General features: G+C 43.7%; 3 protein-coding genes across 6 annotated transcripts in view; 2 read left to right on the plus strand and 1 right to left on the minus strand.

The window, feature by feature from the left end:
- Positions 1-1,245: 1,245 nt before the first annotated feature.
- Positions 1,246-26,853, minus strand: FOXM1 (forkhead box M1). 2 transcript variants are annotated; one of them, XM_032191060.1, is made up of 9 exons: positions 26,791-26,853; positions 8,920-9,340; positions 7,657-7,805; positions 7,232-7,453; positions 6,680-6,808; positions 6,049-6,093; positions 5,032-5,107; positions 4,399-4,580; positions 1,246-3,332 (listed from the first exon to the last, which is right to left on the minus strand). In XM_032191060.1, the coding sequence occupies exons 1-9, from the start codon at positions 26,797-26,799 to the stop codon at positions 2,280-2,282; spliced, it is 2,286 nt and encodes a 761-aa protein (XP_032046951.1). In that variant the 5' UTR covers positions 26,800-26,853; the 3' UTR covers positions 1,246-2,279. The 2 variants fall into 2 exon arrangements, with proteins under 2 accessions (XP_032046951.1, XP_032046944.1); XM_032191053.1 differs by lacking the exon at positions 26,791-26,853 and adding an exon at positions 10,496-10,529 and having other exon boundaries at positions 8,920-9,513.
- RHNO1 (RAD9-HUS1-RAD1 interacting nuclear orphan 1) lies at positions 10,712-14,842 on the plus strand. Of its 2 annotated transcripts, none has more exons than XM_032191086.1 (3): positions 10,712-10,915; positions 11,375-11,594; positions 14,170-14,842. In XM_032191086.1, the coding sequence occupies exons 2-3, from the start codon at positions 11,427-11,429 to the stop codon at positions 14,788-14,790; spliced, it is 789 nt and encodes a 262-aa protein (XP_032046977.1). In that variant the 5' UTR covers positions 10,712-10,915; positions 11,375-11,426; the 3' UTR covers positions 14,791-14,842. The 2 variants fall into 2 exon arrangements, with proteins under 2 accessions (XP_032046977.1, XP_032046988.1); XM_032191097.1 differs by having other exon boundaries at positions 10,712-10,845.
- The window catches only part of TULP3 (TUB like protein 3), a 34,286-nt gene continuing 22,054 nt past the window's right edge, over positions 14,928-27,159 (plus strand). The window contains exon 1 of one of the 2 annotated variants that reach the window (XM_032191063.1): positions 14,928-15,030. In XM_032191063.1, the coding sequence (XP_032046954.1) occupies positions 14,972-15,030 (59 nt within the window). In that variant the 5' untranslated portion in view covers positions 14,928-14,971. Of the gene's footprint in view, positions 15,031-15,142; positions 15,467-27,159 lie in introns of those variants that run through there. The other variant, XM_032191072.1, reaches the window with a different exon arrangement.

The following is a 27,159-nucleotide window of genomic DNA, read 5'->3' on the forward strand; positions in this document are numbered from 1 at the left end:
GAGGTGGACTGTAAACCTATAGCTGTGTTTTTTGAAATAAGGATGTGCTAAAAGTCTTAAGAAATGTAAATTTATAAGAACTGAAGACAAACAGAAAACAATGACAACAGAAAATTGTCCAGTAGATTCTCACTAATCTAGACAGCACTTGTGTTGCCTGTGGTTGAAAACAAAAGCTTAAAAGAATTCATACAATGATTAGCTGTATTTGTATAACATTTAGATTAAAAAAAAAAAAACAAAAAACAAAAAACAAACAAACAAACAAAAAAAACCACAACTCTTTCAAAGAGGGAAAACAAAAATGAGATCCTGCACTGCAGGCATAAGCTAACTGTTGTCTAACAGAAGAAATTAAATCAAAACCAAACAAAAAACCTCAACACACTGATCCCCACAGATCTAGTTCTCTAGCCCACCAAAAACAGATTTGCTGCATGTTTTTTTTTTTTTTTTTAAACAAAAAACAAAAACACACATTTTGTACCACATCATTGAACAAGACAGACCAGAGATCAGACAAATATTAAGCATTCCAAAACAGGGGATATAAACTAGTGCACTTTCCCTCAGCTTCTCTAGTGGAGCTGCTTTCTTGTGATACAGCAGTGAGTAAAATGCATTTAGTACGTGCTTGGCCTCTCTCTCTTCCTTTTTCTTTTTCCACCTTTTTGTGCTCTATGACTACTCAAAATATTTCTGCCCCCACCCTCAGTGCTTCAGATAGAACAAAGATTTCAAGAAACCACGTTGCCTAGGGGTGAAAGAAAATTTCATAACTTCCTGATGTTAGGCAGTGAGATATTTCCATGGACTATCATTGGCACAGTACCAAGGAAGCTCACTTAATTTTGTGGAATCATTTGAGGCAATGTGCTCCTAACCTCTTGTAAACATAGACCAATACATAAATTGAACAGTTTGCCCAGGTGATGGCTGTGGTTGCCTTGCCTGCTACTGAAACTATTTTATAAACAACCCTTGCTATCAAAGCATCACCTGTACATGAAAAGTTTCTTTTAAATACAAAGCAATACTAAACGCATCCTCTTCTCATTGATCCTCTCCTCTCCCATAGCAATCTAGCCTTATTTCCAGAACTAAGATCCAGGGCATATGTCAGGCAAGCAAAATAAATAAATAAAATAAATAAATAAAATTAACTGTTCATACCATCATCCAGCCTAAACATGCTACTAAAAGTGGCAGCAGTAAAGACAACACTCAACTGTGCTCCCAGAGAAACTTTATTGCATATGTAGATGCGTGAGCCATTATTTGACTGTAAGCAGAAGGATTAGGTCTTTTCCATACCAATTTCCTCTTTTGAAACGAGTTCTAGAGAACTGGGATGAGTCACCCTATTGCACTTAGAAACATACCTTGTGCTTCCAGAGATCACTTTTCAGTGAAAATGTTGGCATTCACTTGCCAATATTGGTATTTTATTATTTTTTAAAAACATTTTTCAATTGATGATATAATGAGGACTGGTTTAACCATTCAATAAAAGCCCATCTTACTGCAACAGTGACTCTACCTAGTCCCCTAGGTTCTGTTTAACTTGGGTAGTCACTCAGTCACGTGTAGATGATTTTTCAGATCTGTGTGCCAGCAACATTCAAAACAGCCTAGGCCAATGGGTTTCTTAGGTCAAAGAAGAAAATAGTATTTTGGGCTCTCATCTAGGGTAGAAGAGTACAGGACAAGTGGGACACACGGACAAGACTAAGTCAAACCCTTTACCAGCCCAAATATTCCCATGATAATCCTACAAGAATAAAATTACTATTATAATTAAGAGCTAGTGTAAGGAATGTACAATATTTACAGCCATTAGAACTACACAAAAGATGCTAAATAAGAGGAGAACAAAGCAAAGGGAAATAAGGACAGAGCTAAGAGAAAGTTCTCAGGGCCTTTTCTATCGGACATAACTGAGGGGTATCTCTCTCTGATCCCTTGAGTAGCCAATTCCATTCAGGGTCTATCTAGATGTTTTCCCGAAAGAACCTCTCTAACCTGGTACTAAAGATGAGAGTCCTTGGAGAGAGGCTATCTTATCCCACATAAATAGTCTATTGCATCTCAAAAAGGGAGTTCATAGCAGCCAATGGGCCTGTCTCCCAGCTTAGCAGGAGTCAATAGTGCCCACTATTCCCATAAACAAGGGAATTAGTCAAAAGCAGACAGTCTTTTTAGACTATGTGAATAGATCTCAGAAGAGGAGAGTGCTTTCTATAATATCAAAATAAGCCAAATTCATCCCTCTGGCCAGTTTACTTCAGTTCAGGTATGAGCTGAGACCAACTAATGTCCGTTCCTAGATTTTCATCCTCAAGACCAGGAAAGCTGATATCTAGAAGGATTTTGCTCAAACTGTCATTCATAGTGTCCAAGATCAGGCCCTCCATGAGTGACCGGTTTTCAGTAAAGCCAGAAGCTGGCAGTTCAACAGACAACTGCTTGGTAGATTCATTAGTAAAAGCTGGAGAGCTTGTGAGGGGGCCATGCACCATGTCACTTGAGTCTGCATTGAGCAGTTCCCGAGGGGACTCAAAGAGAGGATTTTTAAGGGGTGTGCTGTTAAAACCCAGCAAGTCCTGGTTCTCCTGGAGGGGCGCAAATGGCAACTGAAGGGTTCTCACTGGACTGAAATCCAGCTCATTACTTTCCTTGGCCAACGATGCAGACTTCCAGGGATCAAGGCCTCCTAGTGGGGGAGTAGCATTTTCTGGGACTTTGCTGGGAGTGGAAGAAACTGGCAATTTGTTGAACATCTCTTTGACTGGTGTTTTGAAAGGCCCCTCTTCCCCCTGCAGGCAGCTGAGCTGCGATACATTCTCTGGAGCCTGGCTTTCCTGCAGGAAGGGTAAGTCTGCCCCTAACCGGAAAGGGTCAAAGTCATTGCTCTCTGGCAAAATGAGGACAGGCTCTTCAGAGCAAGGCAGTGCTAGCTGCTGTTTCCTTCTGGATCTGCTCATTTCCCGCCTCTCACGTCTCTTTATAACTAACGTGTCAGAAAAACTCTTAGATGGTGACTTCAGTGCGGTGAAATGTTTCTTCTCAGTTGCAGCTGAGACTGGGAGGAACAAGGCTGGCTCTTCCTTTACAGTTAGGGTTGAGGCAAAGGGGGACAACCAATCATCCAGCTGTGAGACCTCCTCTTCTTTTATACAGCGAGTCTCAGGGAAAGAAGCCAATTCCTCACCGGGTTGGGAGCTGCTCTCCTTTAGAGAATGGGTTTGAGAAAATAGGCCTTCATCACATTGACTCTCTTCCTTGACAATAGCCACAGGCAAAGAGGATGACTCATCCATAGAGAGTGACATCTACAAAGAGACAAAAGTGATATGCAGTCAGTTAGCAAGAATCTAACCCATTTAAAATACAAGTGGCAGTGGAAAAAAAAAATAAAGAAAGACTAGTAGTAAAGGACAGCAGAACAGGTAAAAGGAGAAAGAAATAGCAATAACAATGGATAAACATTGATCTTCCTGTGAAATTGATACAGAGGAGCCTACAGATCACAATGGGTAAGTGACTGGAAGTCATGCCCTTCAGAGTACTTCTGCAATGAGCAATTTCTAGAAGGACAGGCAGGAGAAGTGCCACATATTTATGGTTTTGATTCCTCCTTACATTACGTGCATATGCAATGACAAAATGAATGGGGACAGTTTTCCCAGAAACCAAGGAAAAAAGAAAGAAATGTTGAGGTTATTAGAAGAAAAAAACACAAGGAAGAGACAAATCACAGCAGGAGAGAATATAAAGCAACAGGAACAAGAAGGAAAACAAGATTAAGGTTAGAAAGGATGGAAAAGCTTGACAATGCCTAAGCATCCAAGACAGTGAGTCAGTAAGATGTGAAGAGTAAGCCCTGTTTAATAGCTGTTTTTTCTTCAGCCCAGAATAACTGAGAACTCCACAATTGGCAAATAGCAGATACTGAAAATCTCTGGGAAGAGTCTACGTGCAAGTAAATGCTCTTTCAAAAGCAGTGCCCTATATTTAGGCTGACTCTTCAGAGCTATGAAATTCGGAGTGCTTTAGGGGCAGAACAAAGCTATTTTTCCCATTCCTACTTACTCACATCTGAGCAGTAGGAAAAAGACAGTCTGGACCACGCAGTCCAGAGTGCCCACTCCTCCACTGAATTAAAGTAACGTCCTTAACAGCAAGTCAACTAGCAGTTAACGCTGACCCTACAGACAGAAAAGGACAGCAAGGATCACCACTGGTTGGTTCCTAGCCATAAACTTGGAGGACCCAGTAAAGATACACAAAGGAACCATGTAAAGAACACAGTCCGTGGAAAACAGCAGCTATGGAGAAAACAAAATACAACACACCCCATTCCATCCCAGCCCCCCAAAAGCAGGGATTAAAAACAACCTTTGGTGCAATGCGCACGCGTTTATTGCACTGGAAGGTCTCCGAGCTGTTGAGGGATGCTCCCTGGGCCATGGATAGAGGAACCTTCATAGAAGGCTGCAACACAAGAGGCTGACTCACAGGAAACTGGATTGGAACCAGGTAGGAGTTGATGCGAGGAAGCAAAGGCTTCATCTTTCGGCCTGGAAGGGAAAAGAATGGATTTGTTAGCCTCCTGCCCTTCTTCTACCACCTCTGGAAAAATCAGATACCTAACAGAAAGTACTTCTAAATACCCCCAAATAACCATTTTATCAGAGACAGGTTCACCTGCCTTTTCTGTTAGTTTTGAGGATACAAATCCCAAGCCAGAAGGCCTGATGAAGAGGAAAATACAGCCTCTCATACAGATCCTAGTCCTCAAGTTGGGGAAATTCTACTCTCACTCAGTTTGAACACCCGGTTCCCTCCCATCCTCTTAGAGACTGTAGCTCTACATTCAGCTCTAAACCTGACAGATGGGAGCAGCTCTAGGAAGTCTGTAAGCAGGCAAAGCTGGATAAAAATCTCTACTTTATTCCTACGAGAACCTGGGAGAGTGCCTAAGATTTATGAGAATGGTTCTCTTTGGCCTCAGCTGATGTAGACACTTACGTGCATTCTGGGGTTCAGTTTTGCTGCTGCTGCTTCCCACGTTCTTCTGAAGATCTGGAACATGTCGCTTTTGCTGCTGTAGACATTGTAAAATAAGGAAGATGAGAGGAAGGAGGAAAAGATTTAAAGAGAAGAATTCATATTTATTCCGTTGTCTCATTCAGAACTGCAAATCCAGAAGCCTGTGCTGAGCTAATTACAGGAAAAGCAGCTGTTAGCACCCAGCAATCACGCTGTCTCTCTCTCTGCAACACTTGCTGTTTTGTGGTCATGCCATCTCAAAGCTAGCTACCAGTCAAAAAAGAAGGAAATGGCACGAAATAGCTGATCCAGCTGTGTACTCTGCTGTAGAACTGACCTTGTTCCAGTGCCCTCAGTGCCTGAGGAAAGTTGAACAGCATACATTTATTGTGTATTTGATTTCCATACAAACCGTAGACCTGAAGTTCAAGTGGAATATCAGAGGCAACACAGGAATCAGAGGTCAAAGCAGACGGAATGAGGGCCAGGACTGTAGTGGTAACAGAAAAGTGTCTTACTGGCTCATTGTAAATCCATCATTGTTAAAATTGCTGAATGCATGGACAGTAAATGGGTTTATCCTTCTAAGAGTCACAGTGCAGCTGGGTTCCAAATGAAACAAGGAGCACAGAGGGATCCCATTCTCTCTGGTTGCGAGACCCAGAACAGAGTGGGACTGCTGCCACAGATTAGGATTGTACCCAAACCCTGTCTTAGCTTTCTCTGAAGCCTGCTGGTGCCCACTGCATCCTATTTCAGCAGTAGATTTTTAGTTGCTCAAAGTTGTACAGCTCTAGCCAAGCTGTATAGAGACCATATCACCTGAAGGCAATCAACCTTTGGCTCAACACCTTTCCCCAGAAAGGGCGTGCACAGAGTGTATGACCAGGTGCAGCAGTGACCCAGTCCCCCCTCCCCAGATCTCTTGTCTTTTCCTTCAGTGACGGGCAAGAGGAGAATGGAAGCCCAAGCCCCGAGCCAGGGGGAAAGTCTTACTGATTCAGAGTGCTCAGGCGATGTTGGTGACCCCAAGTCCAGCGGCTGGTAGCAACAAGGCATTGAGAGGGAGAAAAAAAAATAAGAAAATAAGAGGAAGTTATCAACGAGAGGGGGGGAGGGAAATGGGACAGTTTAATCCTCGTATAATTCAAGCAAACCAGAGTAAATCTGCCCACCCACTGCAGAAAACACAAAAGACTAAACATGCCTGTACCAGACCTGCAAGCTGTTTCTTCTATAGAAATGGTACTTCCTAAAATACCTGGCTGGGACAGTGGGACAGTACAATTCCATCCTGTGGCTGTCTAGTCAACACAAGAACTGCTAGCCCACTTCAGTGGAAAGCTTCTCACTAGAAGTTTGTTGCAGGCCCATGGAAACAGGTTGAACTAACTCACTTTTACTTTTGGTACACCACCCGAAGAATTAAATGCATCCCAGAAAAGCTCCAGCAGCAAAAGCCACAGCACTTTTTCTTTCAAATACAGTATTCATCTGTTTGTCAGGACTGAGTCCAGCTTTTACAGAGAAGCTGATGTCAAAGTAGCTTAAATTTCCTTTTAAATTAAGGTGCCTGTCTAGTATGGACTGGATAGGCTGCTCCATTTTCTCTGCATGAGGCACTCACCTTAAACACTTGGTCCAACGTTAGGCAACGGTTGGCATCAGGGTGAATAGTCCAAAATGAGATTTTACCATTAGCAGATGTCTCACGGACAAACATATCATGAAGGGACAGGTTGTGCCGTATGGAGTTCTGAAGAAAAAGGAACAAGGGAGAGAAATTGAATAGCAGAAGTTTTGTTATCAGGACTGTAGGGCTTACTTCAGACATGACTGCTCTGGCAGAGGAGACTCCATTTCAAAGTCCAGACAATGTGGACCTTCATATTCACTGCATACCCAGCCAACCTTACCATAAGTCTCTTACTCTCTTTACTCGAGAGCCCTATTCTTACTGCAACGATCAAACATCCCACCATCCTGCCTATGTAGCACAAGAAAAAGGATACAAGAAGTTGAAGGGGGAACACCTGGAATGAGAGAGTATTTGGGGTGGGATGTTTAAATTACTTTCCTTCTTGCTCTGCAGGCTGGGGAACAACTTTTCATTTTCGCCCAGAAAGCTTATGACTGTACCACCCTGAGGCCCACAGCAACTTGAGGGCCTACTTGTTACCTTCCAACCTGGCTTAGCCACGTGTTTAAAATATGGGAAATGATCCTCAATCCAGGTATAGATGTCCTTTAGAGTCATACGCTTCCTCTCAGTGCTATTGATGGCAAACTGGATCATGGCCATGTATGAGTAAGGAGGTCGTTCTGATATTGAATCCTGCCATGAGGAGGAGGAGGAAGAAGAGGAGGTAGGAATGGCAACAGCAGCAGAATCTTCTTCAGTCTGAGACAGAAAAAACAATACATGAGTGCTCAAAGAGCTGACAAAAAGAGCTGGATACTCTGTCCTGCTATTCAAAATCAGTAAGAGGCAATATCAGGTTACTTAGAGTTGGTCACATCTAGTTCTTGCAAGTCTTCTAATCCACATGAATTGCATCCCTATGAAGAGTTTCAGTGCACACTATGTTGCCTTTGCCTGCTTACCTTGATTTTTTCCTGCAGAGGTATCTGGTTCTCTTTCTCCATATCTTGCTTCACAGAACAGGGACTTAGTCCATCAGTTCTCATCTTCCCCAGCCACTGGATGTTAGTGAGACTATTATCCAGCACAGAGCTCATTGTCTCGCCACTGCCTGTCGGGATAACAAGCCCATAACTCTGCTTACTCACAAGTAATCCTCTTCCTTCACCTTAATGCCAAATGTAAGGCGCTAATCACACTGCTCAAAAAGGTATCCCTGTGTCACGATAAGGACAAGATGATACTGCAAAGCTAAAGCTTCTTGTGCATATACCTTAAATTCCTGATTGCATGAGAATCTGCCCAATTCCTGAAAAAAGCTGAAGCCTTAAAAAAAAAAAAAAAAAAAAAAAAAAAAAAAAAGACACAAAACAAAACAATCAAACCAGACTATTGCTCTCAATCAAAACAGGACAGTGTTAACTCCAGTACTTCAAGAATTCAAGCATTTTCAGCTAAAAGATGAACCCATTAAGCAAAGGCCAAGGAAAGTGGTGGCATAAACCACTTTATGCCACCATAGAAAGAAAGAAAGACTAAGCACAAGACCCAAGTCAGAAGCTCCATGTTTTCAGGGTTTTTCAATAGCAACAATGGAAAACTACTGCAGTTTTATTGTTTCTAGTGAGTCTGTTTGTAACAATATATCTACTAACTAGAACAGTATGTGGGTTCCTGTCAGGCGGCAGGATAAAGTTTGCCATAGACAAAAGCTACATAGCTATTTTAAGTTACAAATACGATTTAAGCAGTGAGTCAAAGTAAAAACTATGCTACTTCTAACGTTTGCCCATCAACTTCATGTGACAGTCAAGAAAAAATGGACTTGCCACTTAGTTATGAAAGGATGGGAAACATTTCTCTTTCAGAGCTCCAGGCTCCTGTGTTTTGTCACTGACTAGAGTACTTCATGCTTGTCTTGATTCCATCCATCACTTCTTTGCTTAGTATTTTGTTCTAATAGACTAGATTCCCTTAAACCAACCCCACTTCTTTTTCCCTTAGCACTAAAATTTTGCCTTGGTACACACCTTCATATGCCAGACCTGTCTCTTCCACCAAAAACATATCCACAGGGACCCTTCAGATTTCGCTACATATATACAGCTATTTTGTAAATAATTTAACAATTTACTGCATACTGAGATCCATTGTCCCACTCATTGTCCCACTTTGCACAACTTTGCCCATCTATCATGATGAAGGAAAGGGTAAGAGTTACATACTGGTGCTCTCCTGTTCCTGTGCAACCACAGAATCAACTCCTGAGTGCCAGGTCGTTGTCCCTCCTGCAAGCCCAGGTGTCTGCATGACATTCTTCTCTCTTACTTGACCATCAGCAGCCTTGATCGCTGCACCAGGTTTCTCTGAGGGGAGATGCTGCGACAGTCCTGAACCTGATGAACAAGAGGTGCCCCCACTGCTAATGAGAATGAACTTGTTGGGCCCATTATTTCCACATTCTTTTCCTTTTGCTGTAAGGGCTTCTATGATGCTCTGAATATCAGCATTTGCAGGGATGGCCACTACTTGTGTGTTGGGCATGGTAGGATGGTTGATTATTTTTATTCCTGCTGGGAATTTCTGCAGGCCAGAGTCCATTTTGTCTCTGCCTTGGCTGTCACGTTGGTCCTCTTGGCTGTGCTCCTGCTTAGATGTCTTTTGTCCCTGACCATCCTGCTCATCTCTTGCTGAAGTACTGGGTGCATCCTTCTGTGGAAGGGCCAGCTTCCGTCTTTTGAGAATTAAGGGCCTGCGAGGGCTGGTCCTCATTATTGATCCGTACAGTCACTCTCCATTGAAAACGGGAAGAATAAGTCCTGCAAAACAAAAGATATAACGTAAGAGTGAAGATGGCAGGAATAGAAAAGAAAGATGCAGCAAATTGCCACAGGCCTTCCACAGCGCATGTGTAATCACCAGTAATTACACTGCTAGGAAAAAAAAAAAAAAAAAAAAAGGAATTGAAAACTTTTAACAAGATTGACCAAGCTATGGGAAAATAGTCCTGTAATTCTCGTAATTCTCTTATTCACATCTTGTGTAAGCAGGACAGGAGAGATATTTGCAAAGCAGATAATTTATATCAGAAGTTCAGAGTCATAGAGTACCTAACAGGGAAGGAAAGTACGTGTATCTGCTTTGCAGAAAGGGATGCTAAGACTTAGCTGTAAAGTGGTTTGATCAGCATCAGCCAGCAAGCTGGAGGGATGAGAAGCTGTAACACAGAAATAGCAGCCCTGATCCTTACATCTTATTGCTGTAAGCAGATCACGCAACATGAGAGAAAAGGGGATTTAGCAGATGGTGTAAGATTTGGGCAGCAGAGATTGCCCTGGATACCATAAAAGCACATAATAAAAGCAGCAGAGGCTAGATGCTTTGAAATAAATGTGTAGTAAACGCTCCAGTTATTCCTGCTGTAGAATTCTGTAGCATCGGGCAAGCTTGTCACAGGGCAGCATACGACTCAAATCCCAAAACCTTGAGATAAGAAACGATTTAGGTAAGATTTTAGACAAGAATTCTTAACGAAGATATTTGGCATCGGTGGATTTGACAGGGCCTGCCAGTAAGCAAGAAAACTGCCAGTAAGCCTCCTGCGTGAGTTAAAAATAAATAATAAATAAGTAAAATAGAGCCCCGGGGACAAAAAGCCGAGGCGGCGCCCAGCGTGGCGGGGCGCCGGGGCTGCCCGGCGGCCCCGAGCTGCGGCACCCAGGGCCCCGCTCCTCCCGGGGAGGCCTCACCCCCGCCCCGGGCACCCCCCTCTCCCCCCGTGGCCGGGCGGGCAGCACTCACCGCGGGGCAGGGCCGGAGTGGCGGAGGGAGCCCCGGCGGCGCTGCCGGCCCCGCGGCACCGCTCGGCTCGGCTCGGCTCAGCTCCGGGTCCCCCGTTTGAATTTGGCGCCCGGCGGCTCGCGGCCGTCACGTGCCCGCCCGGGCCAATGAGGGGCCGCGCCCGGGCTGGCGGCGGGAGGCGGGGCCCGGCTGGGATCCGGATCCGGAGCGCGGCCGCGGCCGGCGCCGTTCGCTCGCCTCAGGGGAGCGGCGCCGGGCCCGGGGGGGCGGCCGGGGCGCACGGGGGCCGTTAGGCAACGGCAGCGCCGTGTGGCGGGAGGGCGCTGACGGGCGGCCAGAAACTGGAAATTGTCAGTGACCAAGCCGCTTCTGAACCTAGGGGGTTCCCTATTTCAGTATTTCAGTCAGGTCTTGCTGCGTGTGGGTGCCTTTCAGATTGCTTCTAAAATACCTCTATGAGCGTGCCTATGCAAGTTTGTCTGGTTTGCGTATTTAAAATACGTGTTTTTGCAAGAAACTGGTCTCTCCTATAACGTCACGTCTTGCTCAAAGTGCTGCTTCAGAACTCTTTCTGCAGTTAACAACGTTTTTGTTTTGTTTGTCTGACTGTCTGCCCCAACCTATTTGCCTATCTGCTTTTGTGAAGCTTCGGAACATTTTAATTATCTGTTCTGCGGTGCACTTGCTAAATTTGCCTGGAATTTGGCAGAAAGCTTAAAAGCTATTGGTGATATATACACAATACTGCTGTGCGTTTTATTTCTCTTAAAACTTATATCTGAGGTTTACAAACAAGCTTGTCTTCAAATGCGTTTATTTGTCTTCTACAGATTTGAGAGCGCTTTAGCATCTTCTCAGAGTGCTTTTGTCTTTCTCCAGTTGGTTCTAGCAAGCGTCATGAGGTTTCTAAGCGGCTTTACCATATCTTTTGATGCCTCCGAAGAAGAAGCGTACCCGCAATGCCAGGAAAACAGAACTGGTATTCCTTGAGGAACCATGGGAGGGACCCATCCATTGCTGTGAAACTCCACAACCTTTGGCTGAGAATCCAAGACATGTTCCTACAAAACCTATAGACAAGAATACCTCTGCTGCCTGGGTTGGTATAAGTTATCCTTTCCCCTGTGTCCCACAGCAACAGTCTTAGAGTTTCTCCCACAAGTCACACGACTCAGGAAAAAAAAGCTGTCTGTCCTGGATATGCAAAATTAGTAGCGTGGACCTGAATTGATTATAAATGCCTTAAGCCTAAATAAACACGTGAGTTGCTTCACATTCTAATTACAAGCAAACTACAAGATTTTGGGTATTTGAAGGCATAACACTGCACAGTGTATACTGATTACTATTCCTGTTTGTCTTCTGATGAAGAAAATGCTTTCTATAGCAACTGAAAACCCTATACATAAGAAATATTCTTTGGGGGATTTTTATTTATTGCCTTTCTGCTTGAAATTGCTGAAATCTAAATGTTACATGTTAAAATACTAGGTGTCTTGTTTAAATCTGGCACTACTCATTTTAGGGACCAGAGGTCTTCGCTTCAAAATAACTTGTTTTAACCTGCCTTATTTTCCATTCTGTGTGTTTTGAATAGTTTCTCTCCGTATTGTTCTTCTGATGGGCTTCTTTCTAGTCTGAAAGAATATTCCAGGGACTGTTGCAGTGTCCTGAGATAGTCCGTATATTATGTAATGCAAAGATTTATTATTATTTTTTTTAAAGTAAATGGCTGCTGCAAATACAGGCTGTTCCTATATATGTGTGTTCCTAGGTATATGTGTCTCTATACACACGCTGTTCCAACAATAGTTATCTCCTAGGGGAGCTTTGTTTAAGTGTTATTTCTGCTTGAGTCTCTGTGCTTTGAGAGCTACAAAGATGGTGAAGGGTCTAGAGGACAAGATGTATATGGAGCAGCTAAAGTCACTTTGTTTCTTCAGTCTGGAGAAGAGAAGATTGAGGGGAGACCTCATTATGGTCTACAGCTTCCTCACAAGGGGAAGCAGAGGGCAGGCACTGATCTCTTCTCTCTGGTGACCAGCAATAGGACCCAAGGAAATGGCATAAAGCTGTGATGAGGCAGTTCAGGCTGCCTATCAGCAAAAGGTTCTTCACAAAGAGGGTCATCAGGCACTGGAATAGGCTCCCCAGGGAAATGGTCATGGCACCAAGTCTGATGGAGTTCAAGAAGCATTTAGGTAGCGCTGTCAGACATACAGGCTGATTTTTTTGGGTGATCCTTTGGGGACCCAGGAGTTGGACTTGATGATCCTTGTGGGTCCCTTCCAACTCAGGATATTCTGCATTCTTTACAAAGCAGGCTCAAAAAGTGTTGTTTCAACTGTACAAGAAACATTCCTTTAGCCCTGGAGACACAGAGTTATTTTTGTTATGCTTTAGCCTTGAAATAGAACTTGTTCAATTTTTTTACTTTTTATATCGGTGTGTTAGCTCTATGGCTTCTGCAATGCTGTGTGCAATAACTACTGTGAAGAACTATGTTTTCTGTTTGGAAGAGATGAAAATGTCCACGTTATTCTTTGTTTCTAAACAGTATTGCATTTCAAAAATCCTGGTACGTTTGTTACTTCCTGCAGATTCTTCTGCAGATGGATGTCAGTTGTTTCAGTGGCAGCTGAGTTTCTGCTCATCTTGGTGTTAAGTCTTTAATACCAGGTAAAGTCTACCTGACATGTTTTCTGAAGCAAGGAAGTCATACCCTCAAAGTCAGCGTGGTTCATTCTTTTAAGTGTGTGCTGGGATGCAGTTATTAGGGAATCATTACTGTGTTTTCCTGCACAGTGGCTTTGCATTCCAGCAGTTCAGATGTACAACAGACAATCACTACCTGTAGTTAACTTGAACTTAGTTTTTGAGGGACTATGTAGTAACGTGAGAGTGCTAAAAGGGGTCTGTGGTTGTCATAACTAGAAGCCAGTTTGGCATGCTCTAAGGAAAAATAAATTGTGAGAAACTCAACCTTTTTTTTGAGACCCAGGAAGATAAAGACTACGGTAACAGAAAGATTTTCAGGTTGTGAGTAAGAGTCCAAGTCTTCCAAGGAAATACAGATTGTTAACTTTGACCATCTTCTATGGACAGCTGATTTTAGAATTGGCAATTGCAGTGATCTGCTCTTCTAGAATATAGAGGTTAACTCTGTGTTTGGGGCAAAGGTGTTTTGGGGAAATACTGTGAAGGCTTAATTAGTGTAATCTAAGGTGATAAAATGAAGTGGGTGTTGTTTAAATCACTTTGTATCGAAACTCTGCCTGTTCAGGAACACTGAGGATGTGGTTCATTGAATTTATGACACAGGACACAGGATCCAGGCCTGAACTATTTTAAATCTGCAGGAGTTAAAGGTGTAGATGCCAGTTAAGTGATTTAGATTTTTCTTTAAATCCGAAATCTTGTGTTCTTTTGTAAGTTACCAGAGTAAGCTCACTTGCTACCCACTTTCTTTAGAGAGGGAAGTGTCAGAACATAACTTTGAAGTTCAGAGGTGTCTCATGCTTACCAGCAAGGTTAATGACTGTTTTGCTTTGCTGCAGACCATCCTATGCATTTAATCAACGCACTGAAGACAGATGGGATGGGTGGGGAAGTAGAATGAGGTTGTTGTTCCTTTGGAGAAAACTCTTTTTATTTTCTTATGTCTTGACCTTCAGGTCTGCGCACAATTTGAAACAACCAAGTCGTTGGTCTTGAAAGCATTTCAGAAGAAGCATCGTGGTGCTTGCAAAGCGCAGAAGCAGGATGCCAACCACGGGCTGCCTTGCGCGAGGGGAGCTTGTCAAAGACCTGCAGCCTGCAAATTCCCTCCTTTAACTTTCGAGAGTTCGGAAGGACGCGCAGCCTGCTCCCCAGACGCGCTGAATCTCGCAGGGCGGAAGGCACAGCACCCTCAGGGCCGGTGCGAGAACAGCAGGGCACCACACAACAGCGTTTGGGTGGACAGCTCCCAGAGCGGTGAGGAAACACCCCCAGAGCCCGCTCCCCAGCCTGTGGGGCCAGCAGCCTTCAGCCCACCGGACATCGGCACTCCAGAGCCTCCTGTGCGGGGCGGGAGGTGCAGCAGCGCCCCGTCACCGCCCGGCGCTGAGCTCTGCGGGCCCGGGGAGGCGGCGGCGGTGCTGGTGGCGGACACCCCGCAGGAGCAGTACGGGGTCCGCGTCACCTGGCGGCAGCGGCCTCGCGTCCTGCAGTACCTGCGGCAGCGGGGCAGGCTGAGCAGCGCCGACATCATGGTGCGGAGGGACCCGGGGCTCTGCTGGGGACAGGCGCGGTAGCTCGGCCGCAGCCAGCCTTCCTCCCGAGGAGGAGGAGGAGGAGGAGGAGGAGGAGGGACCCGAGGGGCCGCGCTCCGCCCTCAGGCGGCCCCGGTGTCGCGCGTGCGCGGCTCCATCGCTCCGAGCGGGGCGGGGTGGCGGCAGCGGGTTCCGCCGCCACGCTGCGCCCCGAGGCGGGGCCATGGCAACGGCGGGGCCGGGCATGGAGAGCGCCGGGGGCCGCGGCACGGCCGGCGCGGGGTGAGTGAGGGAGGGAGGGAGGGAGCGGGACGGCGGGGCGACGAGCCCGAGGGGACGGGGCGCGGGCGGCAGCAGCAGCCCTGCCCTGCGCCGCCTCCTCCCTGCTGTGGCCCGGCCGGGCGCTGCGGGGCCGTGGCTGTGCCCGTGCCAGGGCGAGGGGCGGCTGGAAGGGGCTCGGGGATGGGGCTTTGCATGGGGATTACGCCTGTGGCGTCTGAATGGCAAAAAAAAAAAAAAACACTTGAGGTTGAACGTGGGGATACGGGCAGCTGATGAAGGAGAGAGGAGGTGTTTATTTGGGGTAAGCGTTGTCATTTTAGTTGAGGAGAGTGGAATGAGGCAATAGAGCGAGAAGGGGTCTGCTAATCTCGTGGGTCCACCAAATGTGCTGTGAAACATTAAAGTCAGCAGAAGGAAGAAATCTTCTAAGATTGAGGTTTGTATACCGATTCTAGAACTTTTTTTTTCTTTTAATTCTTTTAATTTTATGCCAATAAATTTTCTTGCATAGATATTAGACTTTTAAATTTTTACAGAATTGAAGCCACAGAGAACAACACTGCTCTTTTGATAAGTTGCAGTAGCACAACTTCTTTCTACTAAGAAACTTATTTTGCATGCCTATAGGGGTGCCTCACAGAAGCAGCCTTACATTAGTGCAAGTTCATCCCTCTCAGCCCCAGTTTATTAAAGAAATAATCTATTTTCTTTATCGGTCTCCATTGATTAAGGTAAGAATACTAGAATACATGAACCTAAATAAATGTATGTAGTCTTTAAATAGATATTTAAGGCTTATTATTTTTAGGGTTTTGACTTGGAATGTTCAGGAACACTATAATAAATTGCAGGAAGACAAACAAACAAAACCCCCACAACTGTATTCTTAGGAAGGGTCTTTTCCTAAGAAGGAAATGGTAAAGGTATCTGTAAATGACTAATTTAGTAATTACAGCTCTTGTTTGGCAAAGCAAACTGGAGAGGTCCCACGTGACTGGAAGCTAACAAACATTTGCCCTTTTTGAAAACTGGAACAGAAAGAAGACCCTGGTAACTATGGATCTGTCAATCTCATTTCAGTCCCTCATAAAATTATAGTGAAGTTTTTTCCGAGAGTTACTGCAAAACACCTGAAAGACAATACAGTCATTGGTCACAGCCAACATGGGGTCATGAGGGGAAGGTTCTGCTTAATGAACTTAATTTCCTTTTATGATAAGGTCACCCACCTAGTTGACCAACAGAAGCCAGTTTATGTTTTTGGATTTCAGTAAAGTTTCCCCCAGTATCGTTCTGGGCAAAATGTCTATCTTACAGCTAGGTAAATACATAATACGAGTGGTGAACAACTGGTTGATGGGTTGGTCTCAAAGAGTTAGAGTAAATGGGGTTACATCAGGCTGGTGGCCACTCACTAGTGGGGTTCCACAGGGCTCCATTCTGGGACCAAGCAAATGGCATGAACCTGTCACAGATGAGGTTCAGGGTGGATACTGGGAGAAGGTTCTTCACCAACTGGTTGTCGGGCACTGGAACAGGCTTCCCAGGGAAGTGGTCATGGCACCAAGCCTGATGGAGTTCAAGAAGTGTTTGGACAACACATTCAGACATGGTTTCATTTTAGGGTGGTCCTGTGTGGAACCAGGATTGGGACTCTGTGATCCTTGTGGGTCCCTTCCAACTCAAGATATTCTATGATTTGATGAATTTGTTACTTGTCCAGTCTTTTTGTAAAGAAAAATGAATGTGGTACATTATTGCTAATAACCAACAATTTAACCTTTGACTTTCAGCTAGGCATGACAAAGCTATCTTAATGCTTTATAATATGATAATATTGATGGAGCTATTTCATTGTTTTGATTAGTGCTACAACATTCCTTTTCATTTGGGAAAGTCTGAAATTAAAAATGCTGGGTAAGGTTAACACGTTCAGATAAATTAACTAAAATCACTGCGTTTAAAATATTGAGAAGGCAATTTGAGTCTTTTGGTAGTAAGTGCTTGACAGTCTCGGAGACTAATGAACTTTACCATTTCACACAATAATTATATAGTAAACAGCAATGTTTTAAGCTTCCCACACGCTTTCTTCCAAATGGGATTCAGCTTCTGACTTGGAGATGTCACACATGAAGAACATTGTTTTCAGGACATTGAAATCTTGACCGACTTTTCAGAGATTACAAAAATGGATGTCAACTACAATGGTCCCTACTGTATTGGGTTTACGTGGTAAGGTTTTGGTTGTGAGGGGCTGCAGGCGGAGTTTCTGTGGAAAAGTCCAGAAGTTGGTCCATGTAAATGCTGGTATCAGCTGGCTCCAAAGGGACCTGCTGCTGGCCAGAGCGAGCCAAAGGAACACACTGGTTGCACCTCTGTGAGACCAAATTTAAGGAAGGGAAAAAAACTGCTATACAACAGCAGCTGGGAGAGAGGAGTGAGAAGCAGCCCTGCAGACCCCAAAGCCAGTGCAGGAGGGCAGGAGGTGCTCCAGGCAGGCAGCAGCAGTTCCCCTGCAGCCTGTGGAGAGGCCCAGCCCATGGGTCCCACATGGAGCAGATCTCCACGCTGCAGCCCCCCCATGGGTGGAGGAGCCCCCGGTGGAGCAAATGGATGTGGCCTGGAGGAGGCTGCGGCCCATGGAGAGCCCCCGCAGGAGCAGGCCCCGGGCCGGAGCTGCAGCCCATGGAGAGGAGCCCCTGCAGGAGCAGGGGGTCTGGGGGGAGCTGCCGCCCAGCCGTGGGGGACCCGTGCTGGAGCAGTTTGCTCCTGGGGATGGACCCCGTGGTACGGAGCCATGTGGGAGCAGTGCTTGGAGAGCTGCTGCCTGTGGGCAGCCCCCACAGGCTCAGTTCAGGAAGGATGGCATCCCGTGGGAGGGACCCCACAGGGAGCAGGGATGGAGAGTGACTGAGAAGGAGTGGCAGAGGCAAAGTGTTAGGGACTGACTGCGGCCCCCATTGTCCCATTCCCCTGTGCCACTTGGGGGAGGAGAGGGGGACATAGAAGAGAGTGGATGGGGGAAAGGTGTTTTTAGTTTGCTTTTAGTTTCTCATTGCTCTATCCTGTTGGTAATAGGTAATAGATTATATTAATCTCCCTATGCCAGTTTTTTTTTTTTTTCCCCATGACAACAATTGTTGAGTGATCTCCCTGTCCTTATTTCAACCCTTGACCCCTTGAGTTGTATTTTTCTCATCCTTTCTCCATCTTCTTCTCTCTTCTTCCTCCCACTCCCCCTCTTCTTCTGAGGAGGGGAAGTGAGAATGGTTATGGTGGAAATCAGCTGTCCAGCCGGGTAAAACCACACCACCTCCCATACTTTGGATGCTTTCCTGGTGACTAGACACACATGAGTTAGTGGCTTTCAGTTTCGGAATCCCAGGTTACTCCAGAGTGTCTTCAAAAGTTAATGAAGAAAAAGGGCCTATTGTCAATAAGCTAAATTTCCAAAGATTAAAGATTAAATTTCCAAAGATCAAAGAATGAGCCCGTGGACTGAAAAATATTCAGAAGTGATTTCCGGCCAAAAGGTCTTTCCATATTTGAAAGACTGTAGCATAGTTAAGGTTGTTGGGAGTCTTGGAAGACTGCTGGGCTTGATTATTTTGCATAGATGCCCCTGAATTGTAAGTTTGGGGAGAAAAATAGATCAAAGTTACTTGCGAATGATTTTAGCTATACTTGTAATCCAGACAGGACAGAAAAGTCCAGGTTTCCTTTTAAAATCCTATTAACATCTCTGTTAGCCCTTGGGTATTTTTATTTGGGTGCTGGTGACCTCCTTGGAATTAACAAGAACTGTTTTGTAAAACCCAGGGATTACAATTTCACAAATCTTATCCTTAGATAAAAGAAAATTGGCTTAATATCTTGTTTGCCCAATCCCTTTAAATGTGGAGCATTACCAAGAAATCTGTCTAAAATGGTATAAATTCGTAAATATTTTTTAAATGCAGTTGAGATGTACTCCTAGGAACGCATTTTAGAAAGAAGAGAATACCTTTGTGGCTACAGGTTGTTGCGGCTCTTGTCAATGTGAATAAAGAGGGAATCAGTTCACTTCCTGTGATGCAGGCAGCAGTGGCAAGAGAGAAAAAGTAGCAAAACTGTTCTCGTCACTAAAATTTCCAGACACAACTTGAAATGTTCGCACTTGGTAACTGCAGTTGTTAGAACAATAAAAATCTTAAAGATGCTGTTTATTTGAATTGTCTCTTCAGCTAAGTTCTTCTCCCATTCCTTATGCTTTAGGTTACTGATGGCCCATTTTTATAGAGGCAAAGGTTATTTTTATTTTCACCTGCCTTTTTTTTTTTTTTTTTTTTAACCACTGTCAATATGGCATTTGTAGGAGGGGGAAGTGCCCAGATTTCAAGATAATTGTGCCTTCATGTTGTGTGAAAACTGTTTCTGCAAATTGCCTTGCACTAGGATAGTTTCAGTCTTGTTTTATCAGTGGGATACAGCTGGGTAATCTCCACAATAAAGCTGTTAAATGTATTATAATTGGGTTATGGAATGACTGCTCTTGTAAGTGAATTTGCTTATAGGCCTAAAGCTAGTGTTTTAGACTAGTACAAGAACGTTTACCCTTAGTCCTAGTGTTATTTAAAACATCTCCTGTGTGATAGTAAAACTCTAACAGCCTCTTGATGTTAGAGAAGTCTGTGATTACTTCTGCACTCCTTTCCAATCTAAAATTCTTATGTGAAATTACAGGCCAAACCAACCAACCAACCAAAACAAACAAAAAACAAACACACAAAAACCAAGAATCTAAATGTAGTATATTGCTGAGTCATCTAGTTTGGGATGGAAATTAAATTTTACTGTTTCAATCTTCTTAATAGCTTCCTCATTAAAACTTAAAAGAACTGGACTGGAACTAAAACTCCACATACCATTCTCTACTATTAATTTAGAAAATTTATTTTTTTCCCCTTATTTTTTGGTTTGTCAGACAATAAAACATTTTTTGGCATGACATGCAGTAAATTTATTTTCAGGGAACTTTGTGTTTTGCTCTCTAGTCTGGGTTATGCACCCTGTGTGCTGTGTAACTGCAGACTTTGTTGCTAGGGGAGAGTAGCAATTGCTTTGCATGTAAATGGGTTTGTGTTGTAATGGAGTACAATGCCAACAGAAGTGACAGGCAAGGTTTAATAATTCACAAATTGAAGACTATAGGAATCTAAGGCACTGTGGATCTTGCCAATGTGTATACGTGAAATATCCCTGGGGATTTGGAGTATGTAGTTGAAAGTACATTAAATACAAGCTGGTGTTCTGCTTATGGCAGTTTCTGCTTCATAGAAGAAAGTTCAGTTTCATTAAATTAACCAGAATACACATGATTTTTGGAAGTATAGCATTCTGCAATTGAATCAGTGGTTAAGAGCTGAAAGGTCCTTAATCATGTTACAAATTTGTATCTTCCAAGTCAATGCCAGGATCCCTGTGAGTCACCAGCTATGAACTCTTGAAGGAATATGCCTGGCTGGAGGTTCATTGTCCCCCTCCTCTTACAAATATTTTAATAAAAGCCCTGTTTTAAACCCCATTTGGCTACGCACCTGAACATAAGTGAATGTGCACATTCTTATTGTTGTCTTCCTCTGTACCTCCCTCCCAGCATCCCCAATGGTTGCAATAGTGGCCTATGTGGATTTCCATCTTCTCTTGGTCTTCCTTCCAGAAAAAGGATAGGTATGATTTCAATTCAGGTATGCTATAATCAGTTATGTAAGACTTGCTAAGGAAACATGAATCCATCTTCTGTTTTCCCACCATAGTCTAACAGAGAACAACACTGGCTTTTGTTTGCACTCTTCTTTTTAACCCAGTTAGAAGACTTTCTAGCATCTGTTCAGAGAGTGCTGCTTTTTCTTTGTTCCATTCCCCTTGTTCCAAGTAGCAGGAGCTAATCCTTGGTACCTGATGAGCCAATTTTGAATGACGTATGAAATACAAAACAGTACGTTAGTCAAAATAGTTCTAAGCTCATAGTTTAACCATTTTGTGGTGCTAGTGTTTCTCTTGCATTTTCCTGTAACAGCCTGAATTATTTATTGCCACCTAACTCATTCTCTAAGACCTAGATTCTAAACGATTTCCATGTATATTGTGATCTCCAGAATCCAAACAGACAGAATCAGGGAATCATGGAAGTTAGAAGGAGCCTCAGGAGATCATCTCATCCAACCCCACTGCTCAAATACGGTGAACTAGAACAGGTTGCACGGGATGGTGTCAAGTCAGGTTTTGAGTATCTCCACAGAAGGAAACTCCACAACTTTGCTGAGCAACCTCTTCCAGTGTTTGACTAGGCTCACAGTAAAAAGAAATGTTTTCTTGTGTTCAGATGGAATTTCATGTGTTTTAAATCCTGACTGTTGCCTCCTGTCCTATCAGTAGGCACTACTTGCTCCATCTCCTTTATGCCCTCCCATCAAGTATTTACATACCTTGAGAAGGTCCTCGCTGAACCATCCTGGCTCTCTCAGACTCACCTCATATGAGAGATGTTCTGGCCCTTTAATAACCTTGGTGGCCCTTTGTTGGACTTGCTCCAGCGTGTCCATGTCTTTCTTTTCCCAGGGAGCCCAGAACTGTACATAGTGCTTAATATTATGGCTTTACCAGTACAGAGCAGAGAGGAAGGGCCACCTCCCTTGACATGCTGGCAGTGCTCTTCCTAATCATTGAATTATTTAGGTTGGAAAAAACTCATGAGATCATCAAGTCCAACCATCCACCAGGTGCTACAAGTCCACCAATAAACCATGTCCCTAAGCACCATGTCCACATCTCTCTTACATACCTCCAGGGATGGCAGCTCCACTGCCTCAATGGGCAGCCTGTTACAATGCCTAACCACCTTTTCCATTAATAAATTCTTCCTGATAACCAACCTCAACCTCCCCTGGTACAACTTGAGGCCATTGCCTTACATCTTATCACTTGCCATGTGAGAAGAGCAACTGACGCCCACCTCGCTGCATCCTCCTTTCAGATAGTTGTAGAGAGCCATAAGGTCTCCCCTCAGCCTCCTTTTCTCCAGGCTAAACAAGCCCGATTCCCTCAATCACTTCTCATATGTCTTCCAGTCCTTTCACCAGCTTCATTGCTCTTTGAATGTGTTCCAGCCAGTCAATATCTATCTTGTAGTGAGGGGCCCAAAAATGAACACAATACTCAACATGTGCTCTCACCAGTGCCATGTACAGAGGGACAATCCATTCCCTAGCTCTGCTGGCCACACTATTTCTGATAGAGGCCAGTCTATCAGAAATTGGGCTTCTTGGCCACCTGAGCACACTGCTGGCTTATGTTCAGCCAGGAGTCGACAAACACCCCCAGGTCCTTTTTGCTGGGTGGATTTCCAGCCACTCTTCCCCAAGCATATACTGCAGCATACGATTGTCATTGTGAGAAGCAATCTGCAGCCAATAACACAGGCTCAGGCGAGGATCTCAGAGAAGTAACATGTTTATTCATGATTGCAGTGGTGGACGTCCTGCAAGCAGGAGCACACAACAAAAGTGTATAATGGCCTTATATCCCCTACTGCCTGATGCTTGTTTCTCCCTTATCTGCTTAACGTACCCCCACACACTGTTGTGCCTGTGCAATTACTTCTGAATATGCAAGATTAGTGGAATTTTCTACTGCAGAAACACAGCTTTAATTCTCACGTTGTGGACCCAAGTGCAGCTCCCAGCATTTAGCCTTGTTGAGTGCCCATACAACTGGATGAAGCACATTGATGTAGCCTATTCAGATCTCTCTTCGGAGCCGTCTTGCCCTCAAGCCGATTAACGCTCCTGCCCAACTTGCTGCTAGCTGCAAATGCAGCCCTCAGTACTGTTAGCCACTTTAGTGGTGAGGGTACATTGCATTGCTGGCTCATGGTCAACTTGGTACCAAGCAAGACAGTATCAGCTATTTCTGATAAAGGGATGAGATAACATGCTTTATTCTTTGTTTCACCATAATTCTGTTTTTCTCCTACAGACCCCTCATTTTTTGATGTTGCTTTATTATCACATTCCTGTTTAGTTCATACTACCGTCTCCTGCCACATTAGTTTTTCATATTACAAGATGTGTTTGTGTGGGTATGAAATAGTGCAGAGAATATTCTGTGGCATTTATAAGATCATAATTTTATTCTCGAGCTTTGTGCTTCCACAGATACCCTTTTGAGACTGAAGGTAGGGGTGATGCTTCTGAATGGCTATTTCACCTTGCCTATGTCATTTCATTTTACCTTATAAAATCGCTGGAATGTGTTCTACTACCTAGACAAGCTTGAGAAGTGGGCTCATGTGAACCTAATGAGGTTCAACAAGTCCAAGTGCAAGGTGCTGCACCTGGGTCAGGGCAATCCTAGGCATGAGGACAGACTGGGAGAAGAACTCATTGAGAGCAGCCCTGCAGAGAAGGTCTTGGGGGTTCTTGTGGATGGAAAGCTCAACATGAGCCAGCAGTGTGTGCTTGCAGCCTAGCAGGCCAACTGCATCCTGGGCTGCATCAACAGAGGTGTGACCAGCAGGTCGAGGGAGGTGATTGTCCCCCTCTGCTCTGCCTTTGTGAGGCCCTCCCTGGAGTACCATGTGTGGGGCCCCCAGCACAAGAAGGATGTGGACCTGTTAGAGCAGGTCAAGAGGAAAGCCACGTAGTTGGTCAGAGGGCTGGAGCACCTCTCCTGTGAAGAAAGGCTGAGAGAGCTGGGGCTGTTCAGCCTGGAAAAGAGAAGGCTCTGGGGTGACCTCATTGCAGCTTTTCAGTATTTAAAGGGGTCTTACAAAAATGATAGAGAAGTACTCTTTGCACAGGCAGATAATGATAGAACAAGGGCGAATGGTCTTAAACTGAAAGAGGGGAGATTTAGATTAGAAGTTAGGAGGAAATTCTTCACTCAGAGGGTGGTGAGGCACTGGAACAGGTTGTCCAGAGAAGCTGTAGATGCCTCATCCCTAGAGGTGTTCAAGGCAAGGCTTGATGGGGCCTTGGCCAACCTGATCTAGTGGGCAGCATCTCTGCCTATGGGGGTGGTGGATTTAGATGATCTTTAAGGTCTCTTCCCACCCAAGTCGTTCTATGATTTAATTTGATTTAATTAAGAAACAGAACTTTGTCTCCACTATACTGATAAATACTTTTTTTTTTTTTTTTTTTTTTTGCATTAACTAGCTGCAGTCAGTAGTAGACTGCAGCAGTTACATCTGGCATGTGAGCAGTCGTATCAAAACGGATGAATTTCCAAAGGAACTCCTTTAGGACAAGTCTAATGTATTCCTTTTCAGCTGTTTTAACCTTAACAGCCTCTTACTTTCAGCTACACTTCACTTATTAAGTCATTTTGTATTTAATGGTATCATTGCCTGTATTATTTAAGTATGAAGAACATGGTGTTGCAAGAATAGGTTTGTATCAAATTGAATGTTCTCTTGGCTTTTGACAACAGAAGTTAATCTGTTCATGTTTTGTAACAAAAGGTTTTTTTCTGTAGCACATGTATCTTGGATTATTTTTTCTGTAATTCTTTTCTTCAGCTTGGTATTTCTATTGCACCGAGTTGTTGGGGCATCTGTTTTGCCACAGTAATAGCAAAACGTCTGTGTGTGTATGAAGAACATATATATATATATATATATTTTTTTTTTTTTTTTATTATTATTATTTTTTTTTTTCAGAGTGCCAGCCTTAGTGATTTGTGTTGTGGGTTGTTTTGTTTTGGTACATTCCTGGTACATGTCACTTCAAAGCACGTAATAATTCCACACTGTAGTTCCATTTTTTAACTCAGATGTAGGTAGAGTAGAAGTTGTAAAGGAATAATTTGCCATAGAGTTTCTTTAGGATGTTCTTCAGTAGTTTTAAGTTAAGATACTTACTGCTAGTGCTTTTCTAAGAGAATCTTTATTCACTGTAATATATCCATTCATTCAGGATTGCTTCCAAAATTATGGGCTAACTGGTCCCGTAGCATTCTTCCCATGTATAGTTCAGTAGGTGAAAAACTATCCAAACAAATTTTGTGAAATGTTTCTTTAAACAGCATGCTACTGGCATTCAAAATCTATGCTTGTTTCTTTGGGGAAGAATCACAGATAAAACTGTTTTCCTGAAGAAAGGATTCTTATTTTAAAACCAACACAAAAACAGAAGGTAAAACTTTCCCTTTTATTGAAATACCAACTGCTTGAAAATAACTTATAATTGAGGTGTTGATGTAATGTGATCTGTGCCATTTAGAAATGGGAGTGGTATTTCATGGCTGATTCACAGCAGATCCTGTTTTGCCTCAGGAGTCTCTCTGGTAGGGGAACATGAGAACAATACTTAAGAAAGCTCTTTGGAGAGTTAAAGCATGAAAACCCTTTCAAACCAGCGGACTCCATATTTCTTAACTAAATTTCATTTTACTTGCATTTCTACAGCTAAAGATAAAATACAGCAGACGAAGATATGAGCCATAAGCCATATTGTACACATTCTCCAATTCTTAATTCTAGGACTATTGTTCAGAGATGTGATCCCTGCTACCACATTAATAAACTGTCCTGCAAAGAAAAAAGGAGTTATGTTAGCCTTGTTAGAGCCCTGATATAAGGAGCTCTCTAGAGTGAGAAATGGAACGTAAAATATTGTTACGTTTGGGAGCTTTGTGGAGGAAAATGGTGCAATTTTATTATGCCTTGGAGTTCCTGTAAATGAAATAAAGCATTGGAAACAGTCCAAAAGCACAGCAAACCATCTATCTTTCTCTCATGTCAGAGTTTCTTTTAAGGCTTTGGTGGGGTCTGTTTCTGTCAGCTAGTCTGACGTGTTTAAAGAGGTTAGAGAACCCGCCTCTTTTAATTATTTATCAAACCTGTAAGTACTTGAATTACAGGATGGGCTGATCTGTCTGGAAAACTTCTCAGACCTTACGATGTTGCTTATTTAGGAGAAGAAGCTGTGTAGGGTATTTGTTCAGTGGACTTCTGATATGAGGAATGACCCTACTTTTTTGCGTACAGGAAAAACTATCTTGAGATTTTTCCTTTGCCTGATGTATTTCAAACATGTCTTTCCTGTGAATTCTGTATCACGTAGAGAATTCTTTCTACAGTCTGTATTTGCTATAGGTCTTCTCACTTCCCCTGCTTGCTGCCTCTTGCTTACAGGTGAAACAAGTCAGTTCCCTGAAAACCAGTCCATAATAAAGACAGCCTTCCATTTGCCTCTTAAAGCTTCAAGAGTTATTACATAAAGGAATCTTAATTGGTCCATTGCTATAACTTGAACGAAGAAGGCTTAGGTCTCCCATCTGGGATAGCCACGCTTGAAATCTGAGGTAGACTGTACCCTTACTTCATGAGAACAGTTTTTAACATAATAATATTCAGGCTCGATTAAAGGCTGTTGTTTTCTCCTGAAATCCACGCTTCTATGAGGACAATGGTGAATTAGTCACAATGTTAAATATGTTTCATTTGGAGCCTGAATTTGTTTAGCTTTAGTGTTGCACTTACAGGATTATCCATCGTGAGGCTTTAGTAGGAGAGCTAGAGGATTCTGCTAAATTCAAACCGTAGAATCATTTAAGTTGGAAAAGGCCTTCAAGATTATCAAGTCCAACCATCAACTTGATCTTCCAAGTCCCATCACTAAACCGCGCGTCTCAGTGATGCACCCACACATCTCCGTACCTCCAGGACGGGGATTCCACCACTTCCTTAGGCAGCCTGTGCCAATGCTTGACCACCCTCTCCATGAAGAAATTCTCCAGATATCCAGTCTAAACTTCCTCTGGCACAGCTTGAGACTGCTTCTTCATGTCCTACCACTGAAACCACTGTCAACTGAAAAAAACAGACCAACATCCTCCCTGCTGCAACCTCCTTTCAGGTATTTGTGGAGAGCAGTGACCTCTCCCCTCAGCCTCCTCTTCTTCAGGCTAACCAACTCCAGTTCCTTCATCAGCTCCTCATAACTCTTGTTTTCTAGTTCCTTCACCAGCTTTGTTGCTCTTCTCTGCACGTACTCAAGCAACTCAATATCCTTTTTGGGGATGTTGTGAGGAGCCCAGAATTTAGCAAAGGGATCAGTGGGCAGGGTGTTGTATAGTCTTCTC

Source organism: Aythya fuligula, chromosome 1 (genome assembly GCF_009819795.1).
Source record: "Aythya fuligula isolate bAytFul2 chromosome 1, bAytFul2.pri, whole genome shotgun sequence".
NCBI classification, from domain to species: Eukaryota; Metazoa; Chordata; class Aves; order Anseriformes; family Anatidae; genus Aythya; species Aythya fuligula.